The sequence below is a fragment of the Amphiura filiformis genome, chromosome 5 (assembly GCF_039555335.1).
Source record: "Amphiura filiformis chromosome 5, Afil_fr2py, whole genome shotgun sequence".
Lineage (NCBI taxonomy): Eukaryota > Metazoa > Echinodermata > Ophiuroidea > Amphilepidida > Amphiuridae > Amphiura > Amphiura filiformis.
Window position 1 is genome coordinate 3657578 of NC_092632.1, and position 26422 is coordinate 3683999.

The following is a 26422-nucleotide window of genomic DNA, read 5'->3' on the forward strand; positions in this document are numbered from 1 at the left end:
AAAGAGAAAAATATGTATTTTCATTTAAAATTGTGTTTTCATATATTTACACACTGTTAATGTTCGAAATGTTTCCTGACGCGATCTTCAATAACACAACATCGATGCCCAAAACGATTAAAGGGTTAAAGTATCTTTTTTACATTCTATGTACAATATTCTATGGTAATGTAACTTGCGTGCTCATATTTATTTTGTTCAAACTGATTTCAATAGATACATATTTATAATTTATAGTGAAATAAATACAATAATTTATTCTACGTTCTCGTTAGTAAAACAATAAAATTTTCACACCTTGGAGTTTTAAATAAAGAGGTATAACGACAAGACAATATAAATAAAAGCGCACAAAACAATTATTTACAGCATTGTAGACAGGAAGACATTGAACACAATGACTCGTTTGTCGCTCAAATGTAAGGGCTAGATGAAAGAAATATTACTTTGACGGTATTCGAAGCATTCCTAACGGTATTTTGTTATAGAATAGTAGGCCAACATTGTCTATCATTTGTAAAACTATGATACTATGTTCAAAGATATGATACTATCTGCATTTCTTATCATTTCTAAGAAAGGTTCTAGAAAACACAAAATAAAGTTGGTTACTTTTGCGTAATGTGAAAAAAGTATTAATGTTGGGCACAACTCGCCCTGTATTGTTATATTGATTTATCCGATTTCGTTATTTTAAGCATTGGTGCCATGTATATCGACATTAAGTAGACAAAAAAAAAATGATTTGGGCGACAAATGACTCACTGTGAATTATTAAGGCACATTGATGAAAATAAGTTAATATTGCATACGGTTATTTCTAAGTTTTTTGTTTGCCTCCATATTTTAGTGCATTTCGGAAAAAAATTATATATATTTCCCGAACAACAGGTTTTTTTTTGTATAAAGCTTAATTGCATTATAGTCCGTATATACCTTCCTCGAGTCAGTTTCAACTTTTGAGATTTTCTCAACAACTTAATTTTTGCAGGTATCTGTTATAGTTGGATTCATTGCATTATTTCCTTTCTGAAAATGTATACTTTTATATACTTCTCATCAATACATTTAGAGATACAATTAAAACAATAGGCCTATCTAAATTACTGACTCGAGGAAGGTATTATTGTGTTCGTGTTGTATTGCACTAAATATTCTGTGGGTATATAAAGTGTATTGTGAGAAATTATGAACAATAATCCAATCTAATTTAAAAGACCTAAGTCAGAGAAAATGGGTTTCCCGGGAAGAAAAGAAACCAACATGATTTATCAGCCACTACCGTACTGATCATGCTGATGCCTACTGATTCAGTTGGCGTGTGAGCATTGCTGCTTATAGCTACTAGTAGGGCCTGTATTTACGCGCAGTTTCTTGGAACTTCTTTGTTGGAGCATACATCTGCAGAATGGCAGATGATGAGGCATCCATCCATCTTTCCAGGAAATAAGCTCGGGCTAATACTTCCTCTGAGTAACACCAAGCACCACACAGCACGAGAAGAGACAACTCACTATTGTGGTGCGTTTGGTGTACTTGTCCAATAATTGCAAAGTATAGGTTATTGTGAAAGGCATTATATAATGTGCGCATAAGGTTTGGTGAAAGTTTCCAAAGCTATCCAGGGCAATAAAAAAGATAAAGTGGAGATTGAGGTTGTGGCATGTAAGGACAAAATTATATACGTTCGATCGACGCGGATGTCGACCCGACTAGCGTTGTGCTGAACATGACGTCAAAAGCACAACATACGAACATCACACGCTATGATAATCAACCTCTCTAATGTCTTTTTAACAACAATACCAGATGTATTGTAGGTGTTGGCATTCACAATGAGCAATGCTATTGCACAATTGGTATGACGTACGACCTTCGGAAAGTTTTTGTCAACATCGGTCACCCAAGAGCTGGAAAGCTTACATTACACTAACACGAACTCAACAGTTGCAATATTATAATGCTTGATTGCTTTAGCATCAGGAAATCGGAACATACGGCTGATTTGAAATAATATATTTGAAGTACTTCAACACATGTTTCAAGGTAAAGTTACCGACTTTAATTCTTCCGTGTTTGGTAGGCTACTTTGTTTTTATCAATGGTGTGCACATTGTATCGAGCTTGTGTCAGTCAACTAAAACCAATCGATCAAAATTTGAAATAAATAAATAAATAAATAAATAAATAAATAAATAAATCATTCAATTAATGAATCATCAATGAATCCCACCTTTGTTTATCCCTCAGCCTTATACATTTTGCAATTAACGGGTTACCTCCTCATCAAGTCTCTTTTGCACAACGCCCTATGTTATTTTTTTACAGTAAGTTACAGTAAAGCAGAGTCATGTTTACATTGACCAAATTGCAGCACCAGACATTACAAAAACATAAAAGGAGAAAGAAACAACAGAAATTGTTAGTAAATGCACACGCACTCATCAAGAAATTGTGTTTATATACAAAAATAGAATTAAATAAATAAATATATCAGCCAAATTATTGCCCGGCACCTGGCCAAGGCACATACGAATAAGCACCTTCCGTTAAGACGGTGGTGGGTTACACTTTTACAACATTTGGTTGTTCTCGTGATTGAAATCCCTTTTTATTCCAAGTTGATTTAAAAAAGCGAACTTCTTCGGTTCACAATATTGGCCCCATGTTCTGAGTAATCATCAGTAGATATCCATCGCTCTGAAAATGAAGAGTGCGACGCGAGTATGGAGCCACCAACCCACGTCGAGTAAATCCGTTCCTCTGGTGCAGTGATTACGCGATCCACTTTGGCCCGTGTTAGTTCGCTCTGAAAACGATCCACAAAACCAGTTATCTTTGTGTTGCCTCCAGTGAGTAGTATGGATGGTTCTCGAGTGCTTAAAAATTCAGAGTCACACCTGCACCAACAAACATCAAAAGTAAAATAAAGAAAAGGGATTTTTAACACCGAAGCAAGGCAAATCTGGGGTGTATTCCTATTAATTCACTAAACCTTTAGTAAATCTCAAAATCCATCGTAAGTTACTTTTTTTTTATTTGATTTGTTCGGGTTGTGACAACCCTGGATAACCCAAGAAAGCCTCTATTGAAGCTTATTTCCATTGGGGTCCATTTGAACGCCGGGACGGGTTGGGAACAGTCAGGGGTTAACACCCTACTCTTTTCGAAACTGGCTGCGAGATACATGTACAGGTATGCCTCTCTGCACACTGTTATGATATATCGTAACTCTATTTTACAAAGGACATAAAGGAGATTTACGATGGTACACATCTTAATTAATTTGGGCCCCCAGGAACGTTACCATGGCCTACGACGACTAGAGTCATCGTAACTTTACGAGGGGATACGTATACGAGCTGTTAAGCTACAATGGGTTAAAAGCTACTGAAATGGATACCTGATCCAGGCAGAACTGATCATTTTTTGTTTTTGGCCATATCTAATTCTATAGGGCGTAATCGGGTGATGGGTGGTGCCGATTATTGCCAAAGTGAATAGTGTTTGCTGAAGGTCCAAAGTACCTTCAAGTTTCATGTGAAAAGGTTGCTTTCGACCAAAATCCGGCAAATACAAAAGGCCTCTATGACGTAACGTTTCAGGATATGGGTTTTTTACCTTTGTAAGGATTCTGTAATGAGATTGGCCATTCCAGATTGGTGCAGGATACCAAAGATATCTGGTTGAAACAAAGGTTCTGTGCATCGGAAAAGATCTGTTTGACCTATACTCAATGGACTGCCATCTGGTAGACGGTATTCAGCTGCAGCGGTATGCTTAACTTTCAACATTTCAGCTTCATAATCTGAAGAAAACAAATGCGGCAGATTACATTTTAAAATATGTTATATAACGAAAATAAAACAGTCGATCACTACCATGACTACTGTAACAAACAATCCAGTAATTTAAATGAAGACATATTAAAGATGACGAAGACGCAGATGATAGTCTATCAGCTAGCTCAGCGGACGAATTTCGTTCCAAAGTTAAAGATTCGGCAATCTGTAAAACGTCAAACTGAAGAAGGCGAATGAAATAAGAAAATAAACACGCTTACCTGAACACACATATGCTAAGCTTTCCTTCATATTTCTCAGTGTTTCCCGTTCAGATGATGAGCTAAAGCTGTAGCCTCTTTCCATTTGTAAAAGTCTTCCAAGTTGCCGCGTTACTTCTTTACCAGCAATATCCAACTATAGGAAATAATATCAATTAGAATAGATATGTCACAAGATTTCAATTAACCTTCAAGTTTTAAGGAAACTTTTAATATTGACTTTAAATAATGTTGTTACATTTCTAGAAATTGCAAATGTGCATGGCGCCAAAAAGTCATCCACAAACTGCGTGGTGGTGACAAGGTACTTGTGATCCATCGGTACTTTGAGACATCTAGACATTTCAGGACGTCTTGCGACCCGTTAAGGGGTAAGCACCGTAATCTTCTAAGGAAAGAAGTGGCGCATGGCGGATATTCTATTTTTATTGTCGGCCTTGAAAAACTGTCTATCCATGTATACCTTGCTGAAACAACGTGTATTTAAGTTGTTCCTTACCGTAGTTACCGCATGTTTTAATGTGTTTCCATCAAGTACCGGTACAACTTCAGTTATTCCACTGCCACTACTCAACACGAGACCGGAGGTATCAGCATTTGCATATAAAGCTAGCGCTGCCTGATTGGCTACGTAAAGAGCGGGAACATTCAATTTCTCAAACATCACCTGTGGGAAAAAGCAAAGAGGGAAAATTGAAACATCAAACTATGTCTCTCTATACCGTGGGAAATAATCCACGGAAGAATTGCATCGGTGGAGTCTAAAATGGCACCCATTGCTAATTAAGGGCTCGGATGGCAACGTGTACACAGTATTTTTGTGGATATGAGAGCACATCAGACATATCGAATTGAATTCTGAATACAAGAGATTCAAAATGCAATTCGATATGTCTGATGTGCTCTCATGTCCCACATAAAATACTGTGCAAACGTTGCAAACGTTTCTGAAAAAGTAAGCCGGATGGTCATTAATAATTCCGGGATAAAATACAATAACTGTATGTACCTCCAAACATTTCTCTCTCTGTTCTCTCGGCGCTGAAGCTATTTCACTTAGAAGTACCGGATGTTCCCCAGTGGTGAGGGCAAGCTCCTGTAACATCACATGCTCCCAAATGGCTTCCAAATCATTCCAGTTATCAACAATACCATCTAATAATGTAAGCAATACAAGCAACTGGTCAATTTATTTATTTATGTTCAACAATGCATTGTAAGCAATACCAAACATGTTATTGGTATAATTATTTATCATGATTATAGATGTTGCAATTACATTGTTAATTTTCGTTGAATGACACCTTGGAGACCGAAAATGTACATTAGGCCTACTTGGATATTATTAAACCTGCCAGTAGTATGCTAATATGGAACAGAATAAAACCTTTTTCCACAAGGCATCTACAATCATTGCCCTTATAATGCACCATGTAAACAAAGGGAACAAAACTGTGATAAAAATTATTCAAATGTTTAACTTATCTGCTGTAATTATTCTCATACCTTCTATGGGGTAGTCAAATGACATCGCACCGTGCTTGCTCCCCATCACTTCATGCCCAATAAATGCCCTTTTTGTTTTAGCACGAGCCAGGTCTCCGCTAGTTTCGCTTTGTCGGCCAATCACCGTAGGTATAACGATGCTTGGTAGATAGCTACCAGCCATTCCAGCTTTGAGAATTTCAGATCCATTGTCGAGTACAATAGCCGTTTCACTGTGTAAATCGGGACTACCAGCAGTTGCTAGAAAAGTATAGAAAGAAGAGAAAGTAATTTTCAGGGCCATAGCTTTGTGAATTTTGACCCATTTTGAATGGTCCTGCAGGAAAGTCATTGACCATATCCAACATGTATTGAAACTTTTAGTTTAGACCAACAAATGTCTACAACCAAAGATCATTCATAGAGCATCCAAGAATACAACATTTGCTGTACGTGCCACTTATATGAAATTTGACGTTTTTCAGCCAGATCAAACCAATTGACATAATATCTTTTATTGAAGCATGCGCTGGGAAAGGATTATAATGTTCTTTCATGTGCAAATAACCAATTTCGCACTCTAATGGATTAGTCCATCTATCAGTAACTACCCCTTTGTTATAGCCAGGGGGGGGATACATTACGTAACGTAGGCCCTATATTGTTAGATGTTACTTTGATGCCGATTTGATTTGCTGACAGGTTATTCATAAAAGTTGTACCATTGTTTCGAACAAAGGGGTTCCGCCATTAAATTGGTAAGTGATCTGGCAGAATATTGACACTTTATGCGGCCCACACACGATCAATGTTATTGATCAATATATTGCGGACCCAAAATGCAGGAGTGGATACAAATCTATTGTGCGTGTACAATGGTAGATTTTGACAAAATTGAACGTGTATGGGCCGCATTACACAGCAGACGATTATCAATAAGTGGTCACAATAAAGTCATGTGTAAGTGCACCACTTGAGAAAGTGATACCATTGTTCTCACGTATCCCAAATGTGGCGTATACACGATCAATTTGATTAACCCTAGATAAAAGCGTTACGTAATTAAAACACCCAGTCAGTTGTAGTTCACACCGACCAAGCACAAGTCACCCGATTTCGAAAACTGGACGTTCACTCTACACTCTCATGAATATTGATTGGCAACATTTTCCAGTATATCAGCTCTCTAATCGGAAACAATAGATCAATAGAGTCTGCATTCCGTTGGTTATAGCCCAGGAGGATTTAATAAGAGTGAAGGTGAAACGATTATGTAACGCAGTGTTACTTTGTGCTGATCTGATTTGCCGACAAGCTATTCATCGATACCTTTTGTTCAAGGCAAAAGGGTTTCACCATTAAATCGGTAACTGACCTGATATCAGCATTTGATCGCTTTACCAGGCAGCCTACTGTCAATAAAACACAAGTCATCCAATTTTAAAAATTGGACGTTGAATGTACACTCTCATAAATATTGATTGGCAACATTTTCCAATATGTCAGAACTCAAATCGGAAACAATAGATAAATAGATGCTGCAGCCCGTTGGTTATATAGCCTTCCGACATTTACGCGCTGAAGGTTGTGGTTTTACGAACATCAGTGAATATTAAAAGAGAAGCTAGGTTGGTCTCCGTGTCAAAAAATGTCTGGTTCCCATTTTTCATTTTAAATTTCATAACCCTATTTTGTCTTACTTTCGTGAGCTCTTAATTTTTGAAAACTTGTACAATGAGTACATGAGACCCTCAGTTACCCATATATACCATTCAAACCCTAAGAGCCCCAGTGATATTGCTGCTGTAAAGCACCTTTCGTGTATGCTCAAAATGGGAACCTGCATGCACCAGGATCCAGTTTAAGGGTATTTTGCCAGAGGATGATTTAAGGAAGCCCCATCATGCACTGCGAAAGTGTTATCACTAGAGTTTCAACTGGCACTTTACTTTTCAAATCCCATTGAACTCTGTGCAAAAGATGCTGTTTTAGAATTGTACGTGTGTCATTATTACTTGGTCGATTTCAGAACAAAAGTGATATGTGTTTAAAGGATAATTCACACCTTCTGTAGATAACATAAAATGTAAAATCGACCAGCATCTTCACATCGTATTTTATGTAAATGTAACTGTACAAATTCAAATTTAACCATGCACTTCTATGCAGCATAGCAAAGCAGTGGTGTCATGTTACTCACACTGCTCGCCTGATGCTGCACAGTAAACCCAGTGGTGTGGTGGGTAGTACTTAAATCATCCTGTGGTATTTTGCTAAAGCATGTTGCATTGTGGTGATGTGGTCATAATCTTCTTTGATCTACACCAGCAAGTGATATAAATGTTATTATTTGAGTCGCGACTCAAAATCGTGACAGAAAGTCCAGACTATCATTTTCAATTCCACGCAAGTATTAATGAACTTGTATGAGCTAAGTTCACTTAAATTAAAATCTATTTTATAGTAGGATAATATTTTAGTTAAAATTTGGGTTTGTTCAATTTGTGATAGGGTCTTATATTGGGTAGAGGGGTAAAGTTTAAGATCATAGGTTAAATTCATAAATGACTTTGTTTTTGAGTGTCTCTAAATGTATTCTTACCTGACCAGATATTTGTGTATTTTATAGACGGTCGTGTGACGGTCGACATTCCAACATGTGGCGGTTTTTCTTCTATTGGACTAGGGGTCCCAATACTCGGAGTTCTAGCACCTGCTCCGGATAAGGAATCCGTTCCCATACTAGTGATACTACTGCAATCAGTTTCAAGATCTTCTTCGGAGTCATCATCTTCGGAGTCATCTGAGTCAAAGAAGCCAATGTCTTCATTTGACGCTTCACGGAATCCACGATATCTATCTGAACCTGTATTCAATGGATTAAATAAATTGCATTAATAATGTAGGCCTATATGAATTTACTTCGAACCTCTAATCATAAAGGACTGAGCTAAGAACCTGATTATGATGACGATGTTGTTGTTTTTGTTGTTGGCGGTATCTAGTCTATAGGCTACATATTACCAGAACAGCAAGTTCTCTAAAATCTTACAACAATCGTATGCCAAATGAGCTTACATTTCACAATACTGGTATAAAATAATGTTGTTATCCGATAATATCTGACGCATGGGCTGATAAAGTAATATAAGATAAGATCATGAAGTAACATATAGTCTCTGCAGCTTTTGTTTAGCATCTCAATATGCCCGGGGTTTTGCGTATTGCGGTGCGCATTTGTCTCGGCGAAATTGGCCAATTAATTATTTTACCATCTTATTTTATTTACAAAAATATTGGTAAAAATACGTTAAAAGCATGTTGCTGGAAGAATTGTGTGATCAAATCTTTAAATTGGTGAAAGTATTTCATTATGTGTACAAGAATGTAAGTTTAGACAATGTCTTTTTGATCGAGTTTGAGTTGTGTAAAAAGCTCCAAGACATACTATTGTCCTGATGAAATATTGGAAATTCCAAGTACATTCAGAAAACATTGAAAAAAAAAAGTTTATTGAATGGTTACTTCAGAGTTGCCTCCACATTTATTCGATATGGCGTTTCCAAAATAGAGAAACCTGAATTTTAATTTAATTGTAATACTTAATGGCACTTCCCTAACCAATAAAGGGGGGTTTGCCCGGGGTTTTGTGTTTCTAGCCACTTCTTTGTCATGTTTTTTTGGGGTGGTGTGGATCAAAAGATTTCCACAATTTAGTTGATTGGGACATTAAACGTGTAAGTTACGTAAATTGACTGTATTTCAGTGCACAGAACACTGTGTTTATATTTTTCGACGGACAGAAAATACAAATATCTTTGTCATACGACCAACTCTGCAAGCTTCTGCAAGAACGGTTACGCATACAAACAATAAATTTAGTACCTAGACCTAAGTTTCCGATGGTATAAAAATCTCTTTAAAATCTCAACTTTTTTGGAGTAAGCGAGGATGAGACCGTGTGGATTACGAAGTCCCCCTTCAATAGAACTTTAAAATGTCAACCGCACAATGTCTGCTGAAGTTTAACGGTGGGCCCTATTTTATTTTAACATCTACCAGTTGACAACGACAACCATAATAGCGCAGCGTTGGCTTTGTGTGTGTAACAGTATCGTTGCATGCTAAGGTCGTTTTACCAATGGCGGGTGTACCGCTAACTCTAAATCTTTCGCACAGAAACATCCGCTTCATCTGATGGCCCAAACAGATGCATTGCATGTACTACCGTCCACTATGTGTAATCATGGAAGAAAGAGATAAGAAGGAACCACAACGAACGCATTCACTTTGTCCACTCCCTTTACCGACATTTAGTTGACATTGTTATTCATGAGGATTTACTTTGATCAATACCCCGCGTTAAATAGGTGATTGGTATTGTATTCCATGTATTTGCATGTCTTCTGGAGCGTGTGTGAAGGATGATTTGAACTAATGACCTTCCGTGCAAGCACCCTATAGGATTTTCTTTGGTGACGTGATCATCGGTCATTGATGGCCTACATCCTTTTCTTCCATTTTGCCCAATTTTTCCGAACTTTGATGACTTTTTTCTCAGAGTTGGCAGTCTTTGGCACTGAAACGAGTTAGCTAGTTACGATTATACACATATAAACTATTAAATTAAACAGGTTTTATGTACCGGACTCAACCGGAACATTGTGCATTATTTAAGAACATTTTACATCTATTTTTCATCGAAAAAGTCACCAAAATCTTACCTTATTTGCTAAAGATGAAACTCAGCAAAAAAACGGCCGATTTTGATTACCTTTTCGATGTTTTATAGGACATTTTCTACACAACACGATCAAGAAAACAGTTTGATCTGTAGATCCCAAAACAAAGCTACTATACATGTTCAGAGCATCAGTGAAATTCCATAATCTTACTTCTGGGTAGCGTTTGTTTGTTCGTGGATGGGTTTGTTATAAATTTTTTCCAGTACTGATTTTGCCAAGCATCGATCGCGGTAAATGGATCATACATGAAAGTAAGTACCATTGATAGCTTTTCTTTTCATGCGTCAATAGATAAGCGGATTAAAACTTGGCCGATCGAAGTCGTTGTGGTTCCTTCTCATCTCTTTCTTCCATGGTGTAATTAATGGCGAGCGACTCACATACAGCATAACGTACGACAACACTTTCGTTTTAATCGTTTAATAGTCGAGTCGACAGTATTCATATTTTAAGTGAAGTAATAGCTTCCTGTTGTTTCATCTTTAGATTTGGAGACGGTGAAAATTAGCATTAAGTTCGTTGTTTATTTTCATAATCCAAAGATTCAATGTTATTTTTCAAATACAGAATCATTGAATATTTCACTTCCTGGCAAATCTCAACTGGCCTGGTTGTACACATTTTAAATGCTTCTTCATTTTTTGGTTTCAAAACTTTTTAAGTATAGATATTAGTTATTCGTTGTTTACTTATTTGTTTTGAACTGTTTAATCTTTTTGACAGGACTCAACACCGCCAGTTATCTTGTTAGGCTGTGTACGAACGCCAGCCATGTAGCTAAACTTGAGGTCACATATCCCAGCTCGATCCCAGGTTAGCCTGTTGGCTGTAGTCTTTATCAATGAATGATCAAATGTCTTCCCATACTGCACAGCAAAATTAATATTGCGAAAGATCTTAACAGAGTGATGTTTCCCCAGGAAAGTATCTTTCATAATCCGAGTTGATAATTTACTAGGCTAATAGGCCTATTTGCACCTACTTTCATCAGTACTCTGACTACAGTATTATCACTATAAAGTAGTAATGGCGTTCAGCTTTATTTTGAACAAGCCTTATATACAGCGCTGCCGCTTTCACATGGAAGTATTATCTCAACCTACTATATAGTAAATTGTCGCCAGGCACTTTGGACATTATTCAAACATTTGTGATATAACTTTTATTTCAAATTGTTATGCATTTTATTCCAACTTGTTTCCAAAAACCTATAAGCGATATTGCTTATTATATAAACCTGCACTGCACTGCAAAAACAGTGTTTAGAAAGTATAGGACAGAATTTAGAAAGTTAAATGTTTAGCATAAGTATTTAAACGCTTTAATGTTTAAATCCTAAACATCTATACACAAAATCACATGAAATATGTGTAGGATCTAAACATTAAAACGTTTAATTTCAAGTTCAAGTAGGATACTTCTCAACGCCTTATTAGGGCCAAGCGAGAAGGATTAATTGCTATACATTTAACCATCATCTATACACCAGTTATTCGGTCTCCGATTCATTTATAAACACTATTTTCGCAGTGCATGTCGTTGGTAGGCCTATTATGCGTTCCGTCGGGTCACTTTAATACAGTAGGGCATTGTGGGATATCGTCCATTTTGGTGTGTGTTTTTTTACATCGTGACGTCAAGGCACCAATCTAACTAACACGCAGACTTGCACTGGAGGTTATTATAAATACCACGATAATGAAGGGATACAAAAATAGATCCTCGCAAACACTTAATATAGAACTTTAAAAGTAGATGACAATAAACTTTATTAACTTTTATTAATAGAATGTTTTGTGTAGTCGCTAATAACTTTGTGACGTCTTAGGATGTGTTTGTTATTTCAAGGAGCGGCGTGTTTAAGTGTTATATTAAGACCCTGGTATCGGACTGCTAATCTAATATGGCGACGATGTGATAACTGATTTTAAAACAAAACATTTTAGACGATCTGGTATTATTGATGTAGTTGTATGTTTTGTTGTATTGTAACGCAATTGTGTCAGGTATAACCATCTCATTACAGCCGCGATACCAAAACTGTGTAATTTCACTGTGATATTTTTGGTGTTGAAGTAGTTTATAACCTTGCTCATGTGAAATTCCTTATACTACCATTAGCCATTTCTAAAAACAGTTCATAACTCCAATTCAATATCATGCCCCAAATTCAAAACAATGTGTGACATTTACGAACCATGAAACTTTACAACTTCATATTATCACCTAAAGAGTTGTAATTTTATAATAGAAATCACTGTAGTGAGAAATTTAAGAAGCGGTAGAAGCTTTATGAGTGACATTGGATGGCACGACAGGCAACATGGAGGATATTAAGAGCCTTTTATTATGAAAATACGATCGACACGGTGATTTTGGCATTAGGCCTATATTTGTTTGAACAGACTTCTCTGATCTGCGTAGTTCAATGATGTATACTTACCTCGACTGCTAATACTGTGTAGCATCTCTCGATCATCGTCGGAAGAACTCGAGCTTTCTTCGTCTTCATCATCACTTTCGCGGATAGTCAGGGATGGCAACTGTTTCAGTTCACCTCGAACTATGATAAGATATTTAAAAGAAAACAATAATAAACGAGGATCAGCATACAAGTTCAAGTTCAAGTTATTTTATTGACATCACCAAACAAATAGGTACAGTCAAGTTACACAAAAGATACACATATAGAAAATATAAAAGAGAATAAGTAAATTATAAAACTAAACTATTAAACATCTAGGTTACTACGTGCTTGAAAAGCAGAGTTTACAAAAGTAAGAACAGGTTTTATACTATCAAAATCTGTGACACTCATTATTTTTATAAATTTAACATCGTCAGTCAGATTATCAAAGTTATCATACATATCAGTTAAAATTTTCAACATATCTCTACGCAAAGTATCATAAAATGGGCATTTAATAATAACATGAAATTCATCCTCAATCATATTTAAAGTACATAGATGACAAATTCTCTTATGAGGATCTAGTTTAGGTATTAAATGACGCCCCTTTTCAATCATCAAAGAGTGAGCACTGAGTCTTAATCTACTGAAATTTGATCTAAATGCGCGATGAAACACAAGAACATAATTCTCACAATGAAAATTTGTTTTGAACAAACAATAAGAACGAAGTTTAGGCTGATGTTGACACATAAAATCTAAACATTGAACTTCATAATTGGATTGAAGATTGGAAAGAATATTAACATGAAAATTGTGCTTAGTTAATATGTTTGGTTTATCCCAAATATCTAATCTATCTATACTAGCAAGAATTTTCTTAATACCAGAAGACCATGAGAATAAACCAGTATCACATAATATTCTATTGTCCAAAAGAGCATCAATGGCTAGGGAATTATTCCCATGCATACATAAATAAAACAGTAAATATTATATACTTAGATGACTTGTGATGCATTAGTGTTTAGAGTAATGTTTAAGGAAAAATAAATGAAACCATTATTGGGGAATAATGCATTGTTTTCTTTAGGAATGTAAAATAAACAGATCAAGCATAATTAAACCGAAAGTGTTGACGTACCTTTATTGGTTTCCGGTTGTCTTTTAGACCGTCTTGCCAAATTACTCTCCGTTGCCATGGAGCTAGCTTCATCATCAGCGTGTTCCTCCTGCTCCTCCTGCTCCTCCTCCTCCTCCTCCTCCGCTTCCGCCTCCTCTTTCTTCTCCCCGTCTTTTTCATCTTTGCATGACAGTAAAAATCTACTTTTTGCACTTGTTGAATCATCATCATCATCATCATCCTCACCTTTAGGTTCTTCTTCTTCTACAAGAGTAGGACTATTCGGCACGCTTGACTTTTCTGTCTCAAGGACATCTGAATCAATTGAATAGCGAACTGTTTGGACGAACAACCGTGAGGTTAACAGCTCGTCTTCCTTGGAACCAAAAAATCGTATTTTAGCTGCTCCGCGGTCACTAAGAGGTCTAGTTGCTGTGTAGGTCACGTCAGGTGGTTCTGGCGTCTGCTCTGAGTTGTCTACTGTTGATGAACCTGTTGTAGTTGCTGAAGAATGGCTGTCAGCAGAATATAACTCTGGCATACGGATATTAGGCTCACTGATGGACTCTTGCGTACAAAGTACAGAGATAACTGCTTTGGCACCACAAGCCTCAAAAAAGCGATCCTTGGCACTCTTCTTATCAATGTCCATGCTTTCAGTGTCTGTATTAGGTTGTGACGCTTCTGTTTGTGAGAAAGGGTGTGGCCAGCTTTTATCAAAGACAATGGTTCCTTGAGCAAGTCCTTCCTGTACAATAGGAGACCTTGAGAATGTTTCGCCCTCATTTGGCTCACCTTCCGACCATTTACCTGGTGGATACATACTCATGAATTCTTCGTAAGAAGGCGGTGGTTTATCATCATAGCGAACGGCAAGGAAATTACTAAAGTCAAATTCAGCGTGGGGAATTGTTGGGTCTGGAGAATCTACACTATGATGTCTTATAGCTCGCTGTCGTCTGCAAACTCTTCCCCCTCTCCGGCTAACACGCTTAGATTCATCGTATGGTGGTATGTCGGGGGAAAATGTGACAGACTTCTTTCGCGCAGAACGATCTGTGCCCGGATCTGTGCTGTTGCTTCTTTTGAGAATAGAATTGCGTTTCCTTTTGGCACCATGACCTTCAAATGATGGGTCCCTTCTTCATCGGGTGTGGTCACTACAATTGGTATATCAAGACTTCTTGGGCGCATTTTCTGATTACCCAATCTTCTGAAATGACTCTTTCTCTATTTCTTTCAATTTGCTCCAAACGAGCCAATTCATCAGATGGTTCGCGTAGCGGTGGAAAGCTAATTTCACCGGTAGGAACTAGAGGTACATCTAATTGGGAATTTATGTTAGTGTCTTCAGATATTGTAAGACGCGGGGTAACGTCTTTAATTGCCACCGAGTAAGGTGGTGGCGGGGGACGATTGTCTACTGGTCCAGGAAATGATACTTCACCAACAAAAACAGGTGGCACTCCCAGGCTATCTTGCCGGGCGAGATGAATCTCCTCACTGCTGACCACTGATGGTGGGCCTTCATCAGGCTTAGAGCCATCAGTGGATTTTGGAGGCTCCTCTTGTGTCACCTGTGGGGATGAGATACTATGAACTGGTCGACGGTATGGAAGAACAATTTCATCAATTTGATTACCACTGTCATCATCACATGCAATAGCGGCTAAAATAACAGGTGGACTCCCTCGTCTTTTTGGTTTATCAGTTTGATTGTCATCACTACTAGGCGTGACAAGGACAGTTACTGTGCTGGTACATGTAGCAGTAAACCTAGGCACATTGGTTGAACGTGTTGCATTGTCTGATGAGTCATTTTCAGTTGGAGACACAATTGCTAAAGTTGTCTCTGGCGCGGATTTGGAACTGATGAGTTCCGTTGAAAGCACATCAGTTGAGTCAATGGGTTTTATTTCTTCTTGTGGAGTGGAAGATTCAGAATGATCAATTGCAGTATCATCAGAATAGTCCACGCATATGGAAGGCACAAGTGGGCGCAGTACTTTGGTACAAGTTTCCTTTGGTTTCTGTGTATCTGTAAATGATTAAAACAAGAAAAAACGAATTTTAATCTTTGGTACAAATGTATTTTGTTTGGTTTATGACTGTGTCAATTTATTGATATGCAGAAATCAAGCAATTAGCCCGGGGGTCACTCCCATTGTGGCCTGTACACCATCCGCGATAATGAAAACGCGTAAAAAGGGTCGTTTTTCGTGGGTAGGCACGATACGCGCGTATCGCGTTTAGGGTGTCAAAAACATGAAAAATTGGAAAAAAGGGTAGCAAAATTGCAATTTCTAAATACGCGGAAATGAAATTTAGGGTATGAAATTTGATGTTAGGAATGAAATCCCTGTTTAGGGTGTCGTTTTAGCCAAGGGTTAAATCCTTGTTTAGGGTGCTTTTCAAAAGTTGATTATCGCGGATGGTGTACAGGCCACAATGGGAGTGACTTCCCCCAGGGGCAATTAGTCATCTTTAGAGAACAGAAAAGCTTGAGTATTTATTCGTCCAGGATTCTGTCAAATAGGTTGCTCCAAACACAGATACTTAAGGTGGGTGGTCCAACACATTTATATTTTCTACCTCACATTGTGGCTCATCACCAAACATTCATATTCTAAGATTTAGTATTATTTTTAACTCCTCCAGCTAACTGTTAAGCCTGTTATATGTTTCGTTTATGTGGTATGAACGATAACAATGTAGTTATACCATATACCACACCGGAAGTCAGGTTCTATGGGCCACTGTAATAAACATTTTTCTTCTAAAATTCAATGTCTATAGACCAATAATGTAACTCATTATATGGTCGAATCCAACCAAAAGTGTCCACGGGCCAAAAATAAAAGTCCGAAATAAAAATGTCTCCACAATTTTTTCCTTTTGCCCATTGATTGATGACATATTGGCCTTATAGGAACCAAAAGTGCCATTACTAATCTTGAAAAATAAATCCAGGACGTGTGATAGTAAATGTGATATCAAAACCCAATGTTACCTACGAATACCACTAGGATGCTTTCACTATCGCAATACTAATCAACCTAAAACAAATGGAATATTCCCATTAACGCTTTTTTCGTGTAATGTAGACCACAGGGTGTCAGGAAAATGCTAGCTCAACCAGAAAATATTTGTTTTTATTTTTATAACGCGATCAATATGATCTTAGTCAATTTATGCTAGTTTATTTTTGAAAATGAAGTTTTGGTCAGTTTCTGTATTTTATTTATCAAATGAGTATGAATCAATTTACACATTGTATAAGAACGAGTAGGATATATGTTTTCAAGAATATTAGGAATTATAAGCATACACCTAACGCTTTATACAATGAAAAGGTGAACAAACCCGGGTATTCGTAGGTAACATGAGCGATTTAACAATATCTATATTGAGTTTAGAGGTTTAAAGTTTGCTATTATGGTAATGAATTAATAAAATGGTAGTTTTAGATCTCTTTCAGATGGTACGTCCAAATGAATAAATGCTATTACCTTAGATCAAAATTTTTTTGATGCTTTTAGCAAGATTTTGACCACTTCATTTTGATATACAAGTAGTTAATCAGCAATTTTACATACTGTAATAAATAATTGTTGAATGAATCCGTATATGGGTAATAATAGTGTCCTGGGGTACCGCTTAAAGTTTTTGACAATTAATTTCCATTGGTAGCGACACTTCATTACACATGTCATGTATTATGCTGTATTCGTAAGTAACATTTCAGTATTTGTAGGTAAGAATTAGACTTTTGGTGGATATCCCAATCAAAACTTCATTTTATAAAGCACTTTGAATGTATCATTTTCTTTATGTGCGTTTATTGATACTTTAGACCCTATCATGTATTAATAATGTCGGTTCACAGCGGTTGAAAGAGTATTGAAGTAAGAAACAAAGGCACTAAAGTGACTTTAATTTGCTTAATTGCACAAAACTCGCTTAAAACCGTTATTGCAGACTTGTGAAGTCCATCTTGGAGTCAGTTACGTCTTGTGGCCTTTCGTTTGAGGGCAACTACAATTAGCTTTATACCAGGGTCCATCATTATGTTGTCTAGATAATGAGACAATGAGAACAGTCGTTTTTTCCATGGTATTCGTAGGTAACCTTAGCGAAAACGTCCAAAGTTACCTTCGAATAAATCAATTTGGACACAAATTACTCAGACACCAGAAGGTCGGTAAACATTTAAAATGAAGCACACATGACAGTTGACAAATCCAAGTATTTATCCCTTCTAATCTTCTTTGAATCTGATTTTTCTTTCAAATGAGCAGACCGTCGTCTATTTCAGTACATATTTTTCAACAATTAAGCCGTATTCCGTTTTGCATGGTGGGCATGTATGTGAATTCGCAACTTTCATTGACATATGATTTGATAGCAAACATACAGGCCTTCGTTATGTACCAATATGGGCATTGGCATGAATGGCGGTGTTTCACAATACTGTCATGATGTCCGAGTGTATTCGTAGGTAACATTCGGTTACCGAAATTAACCTACGAATACTTGCTTTTATTGTTGACACCTCAGAAATATTTAAACGCAGGCTATTGAAACTTGGTAGAAATAAAGAGTGTATTACCCTGCACCTATTGCTTAACTATTGTTTACTATTCTCTCACTTTGTGGAAATGACACAGCTTTTAACATGTATTCGGAGGTAATGCATATTTTTTACCAAACCTACCTTTGTGCCATTTAGAATTTCTGGCAGCTAAACACAATAACATATCAAAGCTTGTATCAATTGCGCATTTATTAGTGATTTCCATTTTTTAAAGATATATCTAGTGCTATGAAAAATTGTATTCGTAGGTAATGTAAAAAATACCACTCAAAAATGATCACAAAAAATTCATAATTATGTACAAATATGTGAAAAATTGAACAGGCAATCTTTGAATACACGCCTTTCAGGAAATCAATTTAGATTCAATCCAATGACTTCTTTTCATAACTGATTTAGACGTTTTTAAAAATACTTTAAGAAATATTTTGAAAAAAATGGGTAAAAATAGCATGTTTTGGGGTCTCTGTGTCTAAGTTTTTCACAGAAGGGGTCTTATTATATATGGCGCGAAGCGTATGATCAAGGCGAATAAACACAATACAAAAATGAATGCCAATTGATTAATACTTTTAAGTTATGGCCCTGAACATGCCGTGTACACTTTTCGTTGGATTCGACCATATGCTTTGATGAATCCAAATGTTCGAAAATATTGGATTCAAAACATAATGATGATAAAATAAGCCTTTTTAAATATGGCGGGCACTACGGGAGAGGGCGTACTTTGATTTGGGTTATCTTTTGTCAGCTGAGAAGCATACAAATGATTACCCAAACCAAAGTACGCCCTCTCCTTTTGTGCCCGCCATACTTCAAAAAGGCTAATTGGATGCTTTACGCCCAATATTATTGAGTTTCAAAACATTGGACTCGACTACGTCTCGTTCAATATTTTAAAGCTAAAGCTCGACCAAGAAATATAGATCGATCAAATTATACATAAAAACTTGACGGGCCTCATTTAGAGGTAGAAAACATCATGTTGTATACTTTTTATAATTGATGGAACCAGTGCTAGTTCTGATCAACTTCACTTACAATCGCATTATTACTTATAATGGCAAATGGGATTTTTGGGTTTTGGCCAAACACTCCATTATAGACTATATAGACTTCAAGGAAATAATTCAAAACCATAAACATTCAAAATGTTTAAAGCAAATGATTTTTCACGGATGCTCTATTTCTGGCCCTTTACTTATGCTATTGCATTATAAGTAATGAATGACACTTAATCAATTGTAACTTATACACTACATATAACTTTGATTTAAGCGACATTTACGTCACCATAAATGTATTATATATGTATGTGTTTATACATGGATGACATCGTTAATTAAACAGTATTGGAGAAGCCATAAATATTCAGTTATTAAAAGAACAAGAATTGGACATAAAATTGCATTTTGAAACAAACTAATTTTAGAATTAGATTGATGATGGTTCTGGAGATGCCTAAAGAATTTGAAGTATTTGCGTTATAAACATTCACATTAAAATGTGCTGGCGCATTCCTTATCTTTGGATATACCCTGGTTTAGCGAAGAAATGTAAATATTTAGACTATCAAGGAACTGCAACATATATGCTCCTCCATTAAAAGTTCGCACAAACTCATAACATAGACAAATGGAAGTTTTAGTAAGGATTCCTTGTCATTTGCAAGGCATGCTCTGATGATTTAAGCTCACTTCCTGATTGTAAGCGTCTCGATTTATTTGTGCGTTGAAATGGCCATAGCGAGCTTTGTCATTTCTGTTGATGTCATCATGGTGATCAAGTAGATAACACTGAAGGATGTCCAAGTGATTTAAATATAACGGTGAAGAACATATGGTATGGAGATGAGAGAAACAAGAACCTTGACGTCATCATTACTTTGGTTTGTTACTAGGCAAGGATCAAAGTGATGACAGATTGTGGAAAAAAAGGAAGCTGTACCCATCAACCTTTTGGTAGAGAGTCGATATTTTGGAGTTGGAGAGGTGTGTTTTATACCCTTGTGGCCTTCTCTCCCTGCTGGATAAGGTAGTAAACCAACGGACAGACAGACAGACATAATTGCAAGACATTATCAGAAGAAAACATAAATAATTAAACCTGCTGGTTTGATAAGGACAAGGAGGGATAAATTCGATAAAGACGATCAATTGAAAATTTGACCTTTCGCATTGAAAATTTTGAAGATATTGGAAAATGGAAAACACCAAACAAAATTAGGTATTTTGGGAGAAAAATGTATATCTTCAACATGAAAGGCCAAAATTTTCAATTGATCGTCGGCCTTCCATCCCAGCTATATACACATTAAGTACATATCATTAGATTTATAAAGTTTACTTCGAGGACTGTAAAATATCAAAAATATCAATTTCTTATAATTTGCCATAAAATGCGTATTATATCGCGAATTTCAAAAAATCATTATTATTTGATATCAGAAGGACATTCTTTGTATTCAGAATGAAATTCCACATGTCTGATGTGCTCTCATGTCCCACAAAAAATACTGTCCAAACGCTCATATACCAGAGCCCTTAAAAGTACATAGTCCAATTAGTATTCTCAGTGGGCATGGTGGGGAGCCCGAAAATGGAAAGTCTACGTTGCTATTGAAATTGTTAATGCGTGTACCAATCCCGGTACCAATGCAGCAGAGTCAAGCCAAACAGCACACCGTGTTTTTTTTCTTGTGCAGTTGATAAGTTCAATAGTTTTGTAATGCTACACTTTAATTTTAATACAACTTTTACGACTAGGACTTGGTAACCATAAGACGATGTAATCGAACATCTCCTTGAGTCGTTGCATGATAAAATAATATAAAAGGTGTCTTTCTTTGTGCAAAGTTTTCCTCAAATTATTACGTAGTTTGGTGGGTAAAATACGTTATTGAAGGTATCTATCAAAATGGAGATGACAGTATTATATTACCACTATTTAATACGCTCTGAATATGTACCCATGATCATGTGCGTCATGCGATCAACTAAAAATATGAAAAAGTAAATATTTAACGCCATGTACAGATACCGTAAAGATGTTCACACCCCACCCAAAAAAACAAAAAAACATTCGAAATGTCGTTTGTAATGTTTCTCTAATTTTACAATATAATCAGTAGTTATTAGTAGATCTTCGTTGAAGGAGTCTACAGCAAAATAATATTTAGCATGCTAAGAGAGCATAATACTGTGGATATTTCAATATGTTTGCCTGCTTTACGGGTACATCATGTTTTGCTTATGAAGATTATTTATCCCATGGAAGTACTAGTTATCCGGAGTCTGCATGGGATCAGGTCAAAGTAAACTTATGTCAATTATTATATCAAGACTTTAGTTCACATGTGTTATTGCTTATGGTTTAATTAATGTAATGTCAAGAGTCTGCTATCCCAGGTAGTTTTGAATCGTTATTATGTCTGCAAAATGGCATATGTACATCATAAGCAGCTCATCAACGTCAGAATTTGGTCTCTTTCGCGTTGCTGACTGTTTCTGCACTACGATAAACATATTGTGGCTGTTTCTCGCTACATACTATTAATTGTCGTACGAAATAAAGATATATACTATTTCATATACATCTGTTTGGTCAGCGAATTTTTAAACGTGTATGTTTTGTAACTTTTAAATAACTGTTTAAACCATTTTCTGGTATAGTTTGCCAAGCTGGTGGCTTGGTAGATATAGCTTCATATTTCAGTCTCTTCTGTAAGTTGTAACCCTATCACCTTTGATGGTATGAACGTCTGCCTATACTGTACAACGCAACTCAACTTTTGGTTGTCTATACACATGGTATAACTATCTCGTCTCGCTCATACAATATTAATGCACAAGTTATCAACTTGTACAAAGATGGCGTCTGCGGTGTTTTATGAGGGGATTTCCCTCTTTAGTATATGGTCACCTCTTGAACCACAAGCATGGCAGGTTTTGAAGGTCAAGCCAGTGATAAGCATTAGAGTTTCATATTTCACTATCTATAAAATTGAAATTTAGATGAAGCTGCTATGTGTGCTTTATGTGTTTAAAACGTCCGAGAACTTTAAAGTACATGGTGCATGTAGAATAAACGCTTGGTCCTGGGTCTGATTTGGGTACTTATAAGATTTGCCATTAAACTTGGGTGCAAATGGGACGTCTTTGAACTGCAACAACTTTAGGACTTGAAAGGAAGCAACAATATTCTGCAAAAATGTCGAAAACGATAAAGCACTAGTTATAAATGACATTAATTATCTCCAAAAAGTAACAAAGGAAAATATAAATAAATAAACTAAAACCTTTCCAACTCAACAAAGGTGGTTTATGAGCTGCAAGTTTGTGTTCTACTACCCCAAAAGGCAGCACTCTTCATACTTTAATTCCCGAGAAAATGTAAAATATACAACAATATCTCATTTAAGGGGGAATAATACCCTGATTTTCATCAGTACCCTTCTTCTTTTTTTTCTTGCAAATTTATGAAGTACATAAACATGTTCATCATCTCATGTCCTGAACTTTTAAAACATCTCTACCTACAAAGTGCTTTTAAACCATTTTAGTATATCATTTTTGCCCTATATACTTTTTTGTTTACCTGTTACTATGGGATTATAGTAACTCAGTATGTGCCTCACTCATAACAAAACATAATTTATTCTATTCAAGTAGTACTTGAATAGAATAAATTATATCCTTTGTTATACCATCTTCAGACTGTGATCAACTAGGCATGCTAGAATATCTCTTCCTCAATGAATGGTATAGCAAATTTAATACAATTTAGCCTCTATCATGTGTTGTTTGGAAAAGAGATTTCTATAAGGTTATAGGTCATCATAGGTCAGGTTATAATCACCTGGTTGAGGTCAAATTTAGGCAACCATTTTGAAATACATGTGATATATCAACATTGCTAAAATGAGGCATCAATTTTTATATTTGGTCTAGTTTGTCTTTTTACTGGATATATAATGCTATGATGGACATAATAACATTTCTTGGGAATGGATGTAAATGGTGAGTACAATTTAAATTGTCTAGTTGAAATAGATTGGGCAAACCAAAGGTAAAATTGGTACCAAAATCACAAAAATGAAGCTTACGAAAAACTACCTAATCTGATGGTATAGGTGAAGAGAAATGCAATTTTTTTCTACATAACTGTAGTTTGGTTGTGAAAACTTTTTACCTATGGCTTAATTAGGTTTCAGTGAAATAATGTCGCTAGTTAAAAATACAAAATATAGCTTATCATTGAAAATAGAAGCATTTTAACCAGTTCGTTTGTTGATAGGTGTGGAGCACTGAAAATCACCAAGTTCATGAAGTCATCAAGAACCACTTATTTCCATTTTACATATCAACATTATTTCTCTAATGCGTTAGCAACATGTATCCAAAATGTTAACGAAATCCGTTGACAGTAAGCTTTCCAAAATGAAGTGAATTTAAAACATTTTTTTCTCATTTCTTCACAAAATGCAAAAAAATGCAAAAAAATGCAATGGGTGTAGTACCCCTTAAGCCACTTATTTCCCTTAACAATTCGACTCATTTTCAGCCAGTGACTGTAGACCATTGATTTTATGCTACTGCTGTTATGTAATGAAGTGTGTTTTACATATATATATATGTTATTTGAAGACAAAGGTATAGTGTTTATGTGTTCATAGAGAAATGTAATGAAAATAGTCCATATATCGGGTTACAAGTCAACTTTTATTACACACTGACCAACCCTCGTACTACAAATGATACCACATACTTGATTACGTAACAGTCTTAGCATAAAATCAATAGGCTACGGACACTGCCAAATCACGCAATAAGGCTGGCCTTTAAAGTGTAGTGAAAGCATTTGTTTAAAACGTCAGAGAACAGAGAATATATCCATGATGCAGTCATGTCTACAGTAGAATTCACCACGACATTTGCAGGACTTAAACCCCATTAAAAGCTATTAAACCAAGATAACACTCATTGAAAACAGCTCAACTGATTAAATCAGATCTTCTCTGGTACAGACAGACCATAACACTAACAGACAGTGAAAGAAACCAAGATAGAGAAAAAGACACGTTACCCAAGTACACATTCCAACATTTTCACAATTTCATTTTGAGACAGACAGACTTCTTTTATAGCCTACACTTTACAAAAACTGATGTTGCCAATTTTGATCAAATGAGGTTTGCCCGGGAGGTTTGACTACAATTGTTTAAGTTGTTGTTGTTTTACAATGGTAATTGTTTAACTGTACATTTAATAAAATCTTATATACATGTAGCATCATGTATAAAACTGCTTTAAAAAAGCGGCCAAAGTTGTTGGATAATAAAAATAATAAAAGACAAATATTTTGTAATGGAGAACTTTTCTACCATCTGTTTTTATCATGCTGGGCTTTAGTGTAACTACTACATGACAAGAAATTTGGTTATGTTATGATTACTTAAGCTTGACCATTGAGGTCCGGGTCAGTCTTTCGCTATCCGACATGCAAGGAATCTAGGTTCAGTCGAACTGCAAAATACTCTTTCTATTATTGGTCTTTGAGATCGCCAGCTCGGAATGTGCGGTGATGCTGGCAACGAGCGAGCCCGGCCGGCCGGTCGGCGTGATGGCCAGCAAGTATCATACACATAGCGGTGTGATTAGCCCTGCCTGCAAGTTTAATTAATTGCAACATCTAGTTTACTTCCGGTTAGGCATTCCTTTATCAGCAGTCCTTACATATCATATTTCGTTGTCTAACACGAAACCATTATTGACTAACAAAGGTTATGCAATAGTTCGCCTGCCCTATGAGGTCGTCGAATGATCATACTCCATGAGGACTAAATCATTACGCGTAATAACATACTATGTTGCTCACTGACCTTGTCATTAACATGATATTAGAGTCACGCGGTAGCCGTAACCAGCAAGTTAAAAAAAATAAAACAACTGATAAAGGAGAATAAACAGATGCTCCTCGGGACTGTATTTACACGTAACACGACGCTATTGTTCTATGATATTTTTCGTTGGGTACGAAATATATCTAAAATCATGCTAAATCTTATTCACTGTCCCAAGTGTAATATTTTGTTATGACGCTATTTGCTTTCCATAGCTAATTTAAATATATCGCTCCGCGGCTCCCTCTCCTCAATTACCCTGGTCTACTATTCTGGGTAGATGACAGCCAGCCGCTGGAGAGGAAGGACCTGAGCATAATTATTCAATCATCTATAATATGTTGTGATCACTTTGTTGATGAGAAATTAAAGTTTATTTGTGAAGTTATATTTTGCTATACGTTTATTTCTGTTTGAGTCTTTCCCCGTCTCACTGGAAGATCCATTGGCCATGTGTCTGGTTTAATTTCCAAATAACTGGTTAGTGAATCTTCGCATCAGTTTTGAGTCATATTAATTTTAACAACTCATTAATTCAAAAAAAGTGACACCAATCCTTCAGTCAATCATTGGTTTGATGATAAACAAACATTCCTACTTCATCATCTGATCATGTTCATTTCCCGCGGTGTTTCATAACCAAAATTAGTGGCAATAAAACTGATATCCAGAATTTTTGAACACGGCTACAGCTCTACCTGGGAATCACTTTGGCACTACTTTCTCACATACACTTTATACCCTACATACAAATTCTGTACCTCATTCGCCAAGAAATCAAGTTTTTCACAATTCTTTTATTCTTTCCGGACCACAGCAATTCATATTACTAAATACTCCATTTCCCCAGCTGATTTAACATACTGCAGTTAATACTGTTCATTTTCCTATACACAATACACAGTGCTCTCATCATCATGACCATTGACGCGTGACCTCTACAAACAGTGTATGTTATAGGTATAGGGCATTGCCTAGTTAACGTCACTGTGTGAAAAATAACGGCCAATATTTATTGTACCCTCTGAAATTCTAGAAAATATAGTTTTTTAACATGTCCTAAATTTTTAGCTAATTTAGATGGTTGGAAATATTCGCACT

The 26422-nt window shown here is 36.2% G+C and overlaps 2 protein-coding genes across 2 annotated transcripts in view; both read right to left on the reverse strand.

Annotated features, from left to right (window-relative positions):
- Nucleotides 1-713: 713 nt before the first annotated feature.
- On the reverse strand, nt 714-14659 carry LOC140152495 (uncharacterized). Its single transcript, XM_072174828.1, has 9 exons — nt 13848-14659; nt 12737-12856; nt 8151-8414; nt 5570-5809; nt 5073-5218; nt 4563-4730; nt 4064-4199; nt 3622-3808; nt 714-2900 (listed from the first exon to the last, which is right to left on the reverse strand). The coding sequence occupies exons 1-9, from the start codon at nt 14653-14655 to the stop codon at nt 2627-2629; spliced, it is 2343 nt and encodes a 780-aa protein (XP_072030929.1). The 5' UTR covers nt 14656-14659; the 3' UTR covers nt 714-2626.
- Nucleotides 14660-14986: 327 nt separating this feature from the next.
- LOC140152496 (uncharacterized) overlaps nt 14987-26422 on the reverse strand; it is a 34479-nt gene continuing 23043 nt past the window's right edge. Inside the window, exon 2 of the mRNA XM_072174829.1 lies at nt 14987-15864. Within this exon, the coding sequence (XP_072030930.1) occupies nt 14987-15864 (878 nt within the window). The remainder of the gene's footprint in view (nt 15865-26422) is intronic.